Source organism: Gordionus sp. m RMFG-2023, chromosome 3 (genome assembly GCF_954871325.1).
Source record: "Gordionus sp. m RMFG-2023 chromosome 3, tfGorSpeb1-WG-v2, whole genome shotgun sequence".
Classification (NCBI taxonomy): Eukaryota; Metazoa; Nematomorpha; class Gordioida; order Chordodea; family Parachordodidae; genus Gordionus; species Gordionus sp. m RMFG-2023.
The window spans coordinates 10,082,950-10,094,839 of NC_088777.1; the positions used below are offsets into that span (position 1 = coordinate 10,082,950).

Genomic DNA, 11,890 nt, shown 5'->3' on the forward strand with positions numbered 1-11,890 from the left:
ACCAAAAAGCTAAAATAATTTGGCAGCTAAGGTTAAAAAATTGAAGACACCAAAAAAAATATGAGTATTATAATTATAAAAAAAATTAAGTTAAGAGGGAAAAAAACTGGAAAAAATGTGGATGGGGGGAAGGGAATCTTTACTTTCCGATTTTACAGGAAGATTGTATTTTGAATATTGTGTCTACGCTGTTATACAATTTTTGTCTTTCTTGTTCATTGAGTGGTTGTTTTATGACGTCCATGACACCATTTTCCCCGAGGACGCAAGGAAGGCTCAAAAATACTTCCTTATCTATGCCGTGGTAACCCTTGTTTATTTTAATACAGATGTTAGTTATTTTTCTCTTTCCTAAAATATAAAATTCTTTTAAGTATGAACAAATTAGTAAGCAATAAAGTTGATCACTAATATTTAACTAATTATTTTGCCACTAAATATATCAGAAACCTGCAAGTCCGGCCCTAAGCCCGGGTACATGGGCAGGGCCGTCTTTAAATTTTTATATACATGCCCTGACCTGGCCTAAAAAAAATTTTAAATAGCCGGGCCTGAAAATCTCTTTTTTTTAAAGTACCCAGGCCGCGCCTTTTATTTTAAATCGTCATTATTAGCTATAAAAATTATCTGCAGGTCTCTGAAAAATATTAATCTGTATTTATTTCACGCCTATATTACCGGCAATGTACGTAATCGTCAATATTTATGGGGTATGTATTTTACTTTATGCTGGAATAGATTTTCGAAATCAAATTTTCAAATTTAAAAAAAAAGTACAAAATAAATTATTTATTTAAGCCAGTTTTTTAAATAAGATCTGATTTTGCCAAAAAAATTCCGAATATGTGCCAAATAGAAATGCGATAAATTTGGAAAATTATAATTTTTAGGTTATTTTTTAAAATTTGAATAAAAATTACGCGTATCGCTTTATTGCCGGTAACATTATAAATATATATATAATAAATAGAAAATTTGATAAAAATATAAATTAGTATTTGAAAGTGTTAAATAGAGAGTAGCAAAGTAAAAATGGCTAGATTATTTAGCTGCGATAAAGAAATGTTAGGTAAAAAATAATAGAGATTTTAAAAGGATATAAATAAGTGAAACGGTGTTTATCAGATTAGATTGTTAAATGTATTTGAGAAAATATAATTTATTTTTTTTAAAAAGTCATTTGCATGACAAGAAAAGAGAAAAAAATACAAATACCAATTACAAGTGTAAGCCTTTCATGTTAAGGTAATGACACATAAACTTCCAATCTCAGATAGGTGATTCAAAATACGTATTAATAATAAGTGTTTAACAAACTTGAACACAAACAGAGACAGGGTGAATAGCGTGAAGATTTTTAAAGATAGAGAAACAGAGGCTGGCAACTGACACACCTATGGCCCATGAGGTGTAACCCTTCAACTTTATAATTTCATAAGCGCTAAAAAAATATATTTTTTTGTAATATAAAATGGCCTCTTTTTTCGTAATTATATATTTTTCCTGGATAGTTATTGCGATTTACCGTAGAATTAACATCTCTTTATAGATATCATTTCATATTTCAAGAATGGATCAAGTAGGGTGGTCATCAATTTTATTCGAGATTTAGATAAATTATATTTATTGATAAGAAATTTGTTTTTTTTCCATTAAAAGATCATGGAGATGAGATGAATAATGAACATCGTTGTCCATAAAGCCCCAGTCAATTTTAAAATATTATGATTGATATTTTTAAAAAGTAACAGTAAAAATATTCGTTGAGTTTTAAGGAGCAAATATGTTGATAAAAGTTAAAATTAAGGATGAAATGGCAAGTAAAAAAAATGAAGGCAAATGGGAAGGCGAGTAAAGAAATCAAAATATAATATGCTCAATGTGTTGCTTAGGCTACTTATAAGAACATCGATAAATATTTGAGAAACAAGTTCAATATAAGCCTTAATCAGTCACCGAGTGTTTGTTCGGTAGATTGTTTAATTGATAGACAAATATAAATGAACAGGTTAGAAAATTTTAGCAAAGCGAAACGCAGATCGTGGAGCAAATGTAGTAGAGAGGGTGTGGGGGTAGTTTTATTCCTTTTTTTAATATTTATTACAAGTTAATATTGATAAGAAAAATCAATTAATAGGTATACCGTTTAGGGTTTAAAAAAAACTGCATAATAAGACTATAAAAAATGGAGTTAAAGGGAATAGATAGATAGATATAAAAGCGAGTTTACCTTAATGCATATAGATACAGCGTGGATATTGTGAAGGTTTTTAAAGATAGAGAAACAGAGGCTCGCTACTGACACCCCTATGGCCCACGAGGTGTAACCCTTCAACTTTATAATTTCGTAAGCGCTAAAAAATATATTTATTTTTTGTAATTTAAATAAGGTGTGGATGTGATTTACAGTAGAATTAACATTTCTTTGTAAATTAATAGGTAAAAGATATTATTTTATATTTGCGAGAATGGGTAAAGTAGAAATATCTTTATTCGAGATTTGGATAAGAGAAGGATGAGATGAATAATGAATATCATGGTCCATAAAGGTCAATTTTAAAATATTATTGATAGATATCAAAATAGAATAATAAAATTAGTCCGCAAGTTTTAAAGGAGCAGATATATTTATAAATTATTAAAATTTTTATTTGTTCAATTAGCTTTGTTTGCCGATATATAAATAGGGGTTTTTTTTGCTCGTGTAAAAATTTCTTACAAGAACATCGTTAAATATTTAAGAAATAAGGAATAGCGATATAAGCTTTAGAACAACAAGTGTTTATTTTAATATAATGCGATGTTAAATAAGCTTTAATTTGTGATCGCTTGAACGAATACAATCTAGAGGTTAGCAAATTTTACCAATTAGAAGCAAAACGCGGATCGTGAGGGAAATGTAGTATGTAGTTTTATACTTCCTTTTTTATTACAAGAGATGGGGTTAGTAGAAAGCATTAGATAGAATACATATAAAAATAAGTGTACTTTGACGCACACAGACACAGCGTGGATGTTGTGAAGATTTTTAAAAATACAGGAACAGATGCTGGCGACCGTTACTCCTATGGCCCAAGAAGTGTATTGCTTCAACTTTATGATTTCATAAGCACTAAATGCATAAATCTTATTTAAGAAAATGATTTATAATATAAAAAAATATTCCTGTTTATCTCTTTATGTTGACCTAATAGTCCGAGTGGGTCACTTTATGGAATGTTTAATTGTTACTCAATTTTCGCCAATTTGGTAAAACTTTTTTGTGAGGATAATTAATAAATACCCATAAAACCAACGTTATAGGTGTAAATTTGAGGATAGTTACACTCTTTTCCGTGTGGTTATCCTGATGTTTGCCAGCCACCGATAATGAACGGTATCCAACATATTTTAATCGTATAATATTATTTCCTTTATCTTGAGGGTATTTATGCCTGATCCTGTTCCTCCATGTTGTATATGATGGCACCATTTTTGTATATCTAGCTCATCATCCCTTGTGTCTTTTGCGCAATCTCTTTCCACTTGAGGACAGTGTAAATGTTATAAAATGGTTTGATAGAAGAGTGGAAAAGATGGCATGTTAAAGAAATGAATAAAAGGGTCCAAAACTATTTGGATGCCCGAGATCAGTTAAAGCAAAATCATTGTGGACTACCTACCAACCCAGAAAATCCTGGAGGAAAAACAAATTGGGTATATAATATTTTAGAAGATTTGTTTGAATGGTCCGTGTAAATCATCATTTTATAATGCAATAAATATAAATTTATATCAAATATAGTGATTCATGGTGGTCACCAGTGGAGGATTTATTTATATGCGTGATATTTTATTCATAAATTGCCTGATGAGCTATGTATATTACATCATCAAGGTCTCAACATAAAAACAGAATCATCTAAGAGAAATATAGTTCCTCTTCTTTATTCATTTAATTTGTTTGTCCTCCATCTTTGATATTTAATTATATGTTAAGCAATTCAAAGGATTTCATAAAATAAGAAAAAAATAATGATCCTTTTAGAATTGGAAATATTTTACAAATTTAAAAGTAAGAAGTGTTCGAGAGTTGGTGAGGAAAAAAAGAAACTTACCCTGCATTCATGGTTAGCGGAATTCGTGGTAAAGTATATAAAACATGATATAAATATAATTTTACATCAATTTTTGTTTACTGCGAATTCGTCTAACTGTGAACACAGAGTCAAACGGATACTAAGATATATGATGATAGAGGGTGAGGTGATAAAGGAAAGGGGGAGGGGTTGGAAAGATAGAAGAAATAGGATGTATATTCAGTAATTCATATAACAATGACAAATATGGCCCTTTCATTATTGAATATTCTACTAGATAATTTGGTGAAACTAAGTGCAACCTTTGCACTTAATTATTTGGTACGCAGTATACAATTAATTTTTTAAGGAAACATTGATTTTACAGTTTGCTTCATTTAGGAGGGGGGTGAAAAAATCCGTTTTTTAACGCAAACCAAACAAACATTCTGTTTTTTTTGTATTAACTATTAAATTGAAAAAATTTTCAACACATAATAATTATGTGACTCACTTATTTTATATATGAATATTTTTACAAGAAAGTTATTTTTATAAATTTAATTATTCAAGTATTTCGAAATTTCCTAAAAAATGATATTTAACCTTATTTTTTATCCTTTGAAGAATAAAAGTTTATTGGAAGTTTTTTTTTGTTTATTTTACATCTCTAGAAATCCTCTACTTGTACCGATAAAGAAAATTATTTTATAAATAGTTCATCATTTAAATTATTTTAGTACAAAAAATCAAGATCTAAATCTCGAAAAATGAAATAAATTACGACAAATAGATGATCTTATTTCAACCAAAATGAAAAATAATCAAAAATCCCTAAAAATGGTTGAAATATTTGCGAAATCGTATTCAGTTTTTTTCCTCCCCTTTTCACCAAGCGTTAAAAAAAATTGCATTTCTCTATTTCAGATGCAAAATTTTCGTTAAAAAAATAAAAATTTATTTGATTGAATTTTTTTTAAAAATAAAAATTTATTTGATTGAATTTTTTTTAAAAATAAAACGCAACCTGTCGACGACTTCCTTATGAATGGACTCCCAATTTTCTTTGTCATTACCAGTGCCTATATTTGGGTCTACCTCGGATAAGTTAACCCCGGCTATATTGACCCCACTCCAGACGGCAACTGAATCGATTTTATGGAAAAAAATATAGTAGTTTTTAATTTAAACAGAAGGGGGAAAAAAATTTAAGGTAAGCTTTATCCATAAATATTCCAAATAATTTACAAAAAATTTAAAAATATCCCATATATAAACATTTGAAATTAATTTAAATATTGTTCTTTCTGGAACTTTTAATCTTTTTCCCAAATCTATATATCACTAATTTTAAATTTTAATAATCTATAAATTCATTTTCGAAAACTCCGGAATTTAATTTGAATCAAATAAAATAATATTTTTTGTATGAATGATGCAAATATTCGAATAGTTTTTTTGTAGGTATAATCCTTCACATTCATTTACTTATATGAAACAAAACAAAAAAGAGACCGGCAATATCAATATAAATAAATATCCCTACTGAATAATATTGAAAAATTAATTTTCATTTAAAAAAAAATTTATTATGTGAAAATTTTTCTCTTTTTTAAAGGCCAATGTTAGAAGTCGATATCATTCATCTCTCAATAATGTAAAAATATGGCGAAAGAGCACCCTAATACTCATGCATTAATATCTATATTTTTTATTTGTTGAATAAAAGGTTAATAAAACTTACCGCTAGAGTCGCCATGTTCTCCTATGATCCATCCATGGCAGCTGGAAGGGGCTATGCCTAGTCTCTCCCCTATCAGAAATCGTAATCGGGAAGAATCAAGGTTAGTTCCACTTCCGATAACTCGGTGAGAGGGAAGGCCGCTCAGCTTCCATGCCACCCAAGTGAGAATATCCACTTTTTACGAATATACATTATTTTGAGAAATTTTGAAAAAATAAAATAAATCCTAATATGAAAAGTGAAGTGAAAAAAAAGTCAGAATGTCCTGACTTTATCAACTTAGAAAAAGATATAATTTAAGAAATGAATAAATTTTATATTTTTTTTTACTCTACTGTCAGCTTATCCAAAAATTAAAATAAAAACTAACCCTAACCCACATTCGGCTAGGAGATAAGCCAATAAAAATCAAGGATATATTTTTTATATCAGTTGATGCACCACAAGGAATGCTTGTGGGAATGAATTGCCAAAATATAAATAGAGTAACTTTTGTATAAATGACATTTTCATGGGAGAGGACCCGGTTTTGAATAAATCGGTTAAAAAGTGTAAAGGAAAATTGTCAAATCCCAATCGTAGAAGAGGTGAGAAGATTCTAAAGAATAAAAAAGATCTCGATTAAAAATGTGATAGGATATAGACACCCCTTGAGGTAAAAACATCAGGAAGTATAATTAAGTATCGTTTATGGCCTTTTAAAAAAAAGACTAGAAGGGAAAAAACGAGGATTTGCTTATTCCAAATTGAAAGCTGAGCTAACATTTGGCAGTACCGTAAGAAGGTAGTGTAATTATATGACATTTATAATTGAAATACTTTACCCGGATTAGATACAATGAGTAATATCGCATTGGGACTGTATTTCACCAATTGAGGGATTATGCCTAAATAAAATAATAAAAAAATATGTATTTATTTAATTAAATTATTTTAGAAAGCTTTGTCAATCTTGTCAAACATGATCAATTCATCCCCCCCCCCACCAGTCTCATTTATAAATATATAAGAACCAAAAGATTTTCTAAAATCAGCATTAATTTGAGAATGGCTCATTAAATTCAAAAAAAATTTTAACCAGGCTATTAAAAATATTTGAGATTGGGAAAGACAAAATTTGGAATTTTTTTATTTTGAAAAATAAACGGAAATTGAACATTATTTTATTTATTGGTGAAGGTAGGAGAGAATATTTTTATAAATTAAAAGAGATAGAGATAAAAGCCTATATTTTTTTATAATTAATTTACTTCTGATTTTTGGGGGAAAAATTGGAGATAGATCCAAATAGTGTTGTTAAACAACTCGTTTTGGGCCGATTTTTAAAAACAGCTAATTCAATATTTCATCCAGAAAAATATTACGCAAGCCTGAAGATTTTGCTCATAAGTGAAACAAAGGTCTATACATCTATTACTGGCCAAAATATTGAGTTAGCCGTTTTTAAAAATCGGTTCAAAACGAGCTGTTTAACAAGACTAGATCCAAACATAAAAATTACACATTTTCTCTCTCTCTAAGTGACTAAGTTATTTAATAAAACAAAAATTGTGCAAACTTTGAAAGATGTTAATGTTTCTGTCAACCAAACTCAATCTGCTCTCCCCTTCATTTTGTCTGGCACCAGCAGTGACTATACAAATTTTGCTGTTAGCGGTGATGGAATAATCTGCAGGTAAAAATAATAATTTTTAAAAAAATTAATATTATGATTGAATGAGAGATTGTTTGTGCAGATTTGATGGAAATTTTTTTTAAAAATTTATTGCTTAAAATGTAGGGTTACTCATAAAGTATCAAAGATGTAGTATTTTTTTTTGCAAAAATTGATATTTTCAAATTTTGGGAAAAACAAAATGAGAATAATGGGAGGTGGGGGGGGGGGGATTAATTGTAAAAAAATATAAAACGAATAATATAAGTTGATTTTTAATTATTTTGAAAAGATGTGGACTTGTGTTTAAAGAAAAATATGTTTAAAATAAATTAAATAACAGAAAAAACAATTGCTGGCAAATTTCTTGCATTTGCTTGTAAAAAGTTCAAACTGATAAAAAAATAAGCTATCATTTAAAAAAAATGTAATGAATATGTAGGTAATTATACAGAAATCTCTAAATGACAAAGAAATTAAAAATTAGGCATGTTTAAAGCAAAAGGGGCATATTAAACCATCAAAAAAAATTTGTTAATTTTTTAATAAATAAAATCCAAAATATTTTTAAAAAGTATATTATGAATGAGATATCATTGGGATGACTTTTACACATAAATGATTTTGTCTAAATATTTTAAATATAATGTAAAAGGCATTTTAAAATTTTTGAGCCACTGATATGTTAAAATTTAAATTATGGTATTAATACTAACTAATACCATGATAAGCCTGATAATGATACTAATTAGTGCAAATGTACTAATAATTAGTCTATTTTGTTTTATTACACTTCAATAGAGTTGGTAGATAGAAATCATGATTTTTTTAAAAATAAAAATTGGAAAAAATAATTTTTGTTTTAAATTTTATAATAAAATAAATTTTAAACCATATATCTTCGATAAAAATGCATCCTGTGAAATGTATAAGTAAAACATGAATTACTTTTATTATTTATAACCTGTGGAATATTGTGAATAAACATTGTTAAACTATAAATATTGAATTAACCAATATTTGCTCATTTATAATAATATGATTGTTTTTTTAATTTATACAATGTTTGATAATCATATTAATAAACTAGAATTATAAATTGTATCTAAATTAATTTTAGCATAAGCATAGTGAATTAATATTATTATTAAACAAACACGATAGAAATAATTATAGATTTTTTTGATATTTCCTTAAATTTCAACATTAAAAAAGGGGGGGTAGTGGATCAATTTCTAAATTTTATAATATTGAAAGAAATTCAAATAATTTAATAAGTTTGTTAACTCAGCTTGGTACCTATATCAAATTTATAGTAAATTTATGGAATTACCTTTGCTAGAATTAACTTTGACATTGCGTACAAATGCCAAACCATGTTGCAAATCCATTTGCTCACCTTTCAATTTATCTTCAAGCATATCAACTAACGCCAATTCACTAGCTAAACCCTGTAAATTTTGTTTATTAATACCAATATTTTTAACATGTTAAAACGTCATAAACTTAAAATTCTAAACCTGTATAAAAATGCTAAATGCACATGCCATACCAACTTGACCAGCTCCAACAACTGTTATTTTGCCAATCGGTGCTGTAACGTTATCGGATACGTGACCCATTAATTTTTCCTTTACTGTGGACATACTAGTTTTTTAAAGAAAAGGTTTTAACACTTGGTAATAGAAATGTATTTGTTAAATTTATTAGAAACAACTATTGATATGTAAATAAAGATAGACAAACATATTCTTACTCTAATATATATTGTGAGAAGTTTTATAAAGGTTATTGTAAGGTCGTGTAAATTGTTGGAATTTTTTAAAGTTTAGAGCAAAATTTTGTAACCACAATATCAGTCCTCTAAAAAGTTTAATTTTTTTTGGTTATTTTAAGTTAATTAAAAAAATATATAAAGATCATTGAATTTATCAAAGTACGGCGGAAGCGAAAAATTGGGATGTTAAATTTATAATATAAAATATAGATATAGCTATTTATTAAGACAGCCATTACAAACAGCAATTACTTTTCATAATACCTTAGTTGAAAAAATATTCTAAATTACTCTAAAATTGTTTATAAAATTTATTTTCTTGTAAAGACTTCGGAAAAATAAATATTACACACTATTGAATTATTACGCGTTTCATGCATCATCGCATGTAGAATAACCATACACACTATCAGGCATTAACCATGATTAGCGTTTTTTTCCCCTTTAAACACTAACATACATCAATCGGTATACTCAGGCTGAAATCAAAAAAATATAAGAATCATCAACAATTGCATCAACTAACGTCTTTTTTACACCCATGACACTCATGTTTTTATAAAGTCTTGGCGGTAAAATTAGATATTACACCAAATGAGCGAAAGATTCTTTATATATTAGAGAAAAAATACAAATTAAAATTGTTAAAATATAAATATGGTTCCTTTTTGGGAACACACTAGGGATCCAAACCGAAACGAATATCGGTTCGGTTCAGATTCGGATAAAAATATCGGTTTGGTTCGAACCTCTAAAAACGGGTTTAAACACTTTTGTATTCAAACCTACATTAGGATTATGTATAAGGAAATTTTTATTTTAATTAACCTTCATTTTTATTAATTAACAAATAAATATATCAATGATTAATTTTAATATGAACAATTACTTAAATTTTTTTTATTAAGCCGCACAAATAATATATTTATAAAACTCGTCTCACTCAAATTACATCTATAAGGAGCAGGGTTGGGCAGTATCGCGGATATTTGTATCAGTATCTTGTATCTTTTTTAAAATTTTGGAAAGTATCTTGTATCTAGTATCTAAGATTCATATTATTTAAAAGTATTTGTATCTTAACCAACTTTGTTTTAAAAAGCTACAGATACTTTAAAAAAATTTATATTGGTTAATTTAAATAGTATTAAAATTTAAAGTGATATTGTTTTAAGATTTAAATGAAAAATTTAATCAAAATTTAGATATTTTAATTTAAGATAATTTTTGATATATGACGTTGGTCGTCATATAGCAATTTGCAAACAATTAGAACTACCATATTTGAAACATCTTATATCTGTCTATTTTAAAATTATGGAAGAAGAAAATAGAATAATATGTTTATCTACGTCTTCAGATGATTCTTCAACCAAATTTTTTTGAAGTACTTCAAGATGATCATATTAAAGAAATTCATCGTGACTTTGGTATTGACGAAAAAGTTATAGCAACTGTTACAGATAACGGCTCTAACTTTAAGAAAGCTTTCAAGGAGTTTGGATATTCTATGAAGCTGTGAGAATGACTTTGACATCAATGATGATGAAAGTATAGAATTCGAAATTATTGAAAGTATTATTTAATACTTCTTTAAAATTTATTATGATATTGTAAATTTAGTAAAAATTTTATTCATAAATTATTTATTTATTTAAGGGTCTAAAAAACCTCAATAACATTGCCTCATCACATTCGTTGTTTGTGCCATACGATATGTCTAATTGCTAAAACCGATGTCGAGAGAGCTATTAAGGATTCTCCTAACATTTCTAAAATTCATCATCCTGCAATAGCTAAATGTACTAAGCTATGGAATGCAAATAATAGGCTTAAAACTGAAGAACTTATCAAAGCAATTTTAGGAAAACAATTAGTTACACCTTGTTGCACTAGATGGAATAGTTTGTATGATAGTCTTCATAGTTTATTAAAATTTAAAGGCGAACTTCCTAAATTATGTCCAAAATTAGAATTTCCTAAATTAAGAGATATTGAAATTCAATATTTAGAAGAATATTGCAATATAATGGCCCCATTGGCTATAGCGATTAACAAAATACAAAGTGAAATCAACTGCTATTATGGAGAATCAGCTCCAATTTTAAATGTCTTTAAAAAAAATTACAAATTTAATTCAAACCAATTCACAATTTTGCAAACCATTAGTTATTGCCATAGAAAATTATTTAAATAAAAGATTTAAAAATATATATGATTTTGATAACAATTTTAAAAGTGCATTTTTGGCAACTATTTCTTATCAATATTTTAAAAATCGTTGGATTGATGGTGAAAAAGAAAAAAAATACCTTCAGGATTTGTTTTTACATGAAGTTTTAATCGTTTTTAAAAATAATATTGAAATTAATACTTCAACAAAATCTTCAATTGATATAGATGATGATTACTTTTGCTTTAAAAGTACCACATCCAATTCTAATAATTCAATAAATGATATTGAAATAGAGGTCCTAAATTATATGAAAGATGACAGGCTGAGTATAAATATGTTAAATAGTTATAAATATATAAAAGAAATATTTATAAAATATAACACAATATACCGTCCTCAGCCCCCGTTGAAAGATTATTTAGCTTTGATAATATGGTTAATAGACCAAATCGTCAAAGATTGAACGATAAATCATTTGAAA

At 27.2% G+C, this 11,890-nt stretch overlaps 1 protein-coding gene across 3 annotated transcripts; it reads right to left on the reverse strand.

Annotated features, from left to right (window-relative positions):
* Nucleotides 1-164: 164 nt before the first annotated feature.
* LOC135925963 (L-lactate dehydrogenase B chain-like) lies at nt 165-9,315 on the reverse strand. Of its 3 annotated transcripts, XM_065461569.1 has the most exons (10): nt 9,213-9,315; nt 8,977-9,103; nt 8,790-8,907; nt 7,361-7,471; nt 6,627-6,689; nt 5,803-5,976; nt 5,086-5,203; nt 2,989-3,112; nt 2,231-2,354; nt 184-310 (listed from the first exon to the last, which is right to left on the reverse strand). In XM_065461569.1, exons 2-9 carry the CDS (start codon nt 9,100-9,102, stop codon nt 2,271-2,273), a joined length of 918 nt encoding a protein of 305 aa, XP_065317641.1. In that variant the 5' UTR covers nt 9,103; nt 9,213-9,315; the 3' UTR covers nt 184-310; nt 2,231-2,270. The 3 variants fall into 3 exon arrangements, with proteins under 3 accessions (XP_065317643.1, XP_065317641.1, XP_065317642.1); XM_065461571.1 differs by lacking the exons at nt 2,231-2,354; nt 2,989-3,112 and having other exon boundaries at nt 165-310; XM_065461570.1 differs by lacking the exons at nt 184-310; nt 2,231-2,354; nt 2,989-3,112 and adding an exon at nt 3,170-3,524.
* Between the last annotated feature and the right edge of the window lie 2,575 nt (nt 9,316-11,890).

Excerpts from the sequence above, each read along its gene's own strand:
- LOC135925963 (XM_065461569.1), bottom strand. The coding sequence starts at position 9,102 with ATGTCCACAGTAAAGGAAAAATTAATGGGTCACGTATCCGATAACGTT. Across the intron at positions 5,977-6,626 it reads ACTCATTGTATCTAATCCGG|TGGATATTCTCACTTGGGTG; the intron begins GTAAAGTATTTC and ends ATTCGTAAAAAG. Across the intron at positions 5,204-5,802 it reads AGAACATGGCGACTCTAGCG|TTGCCGTCTGGAGTGGGGTC; the intron begins GTAAGTTTTATT and ends AAATCGATTCAG.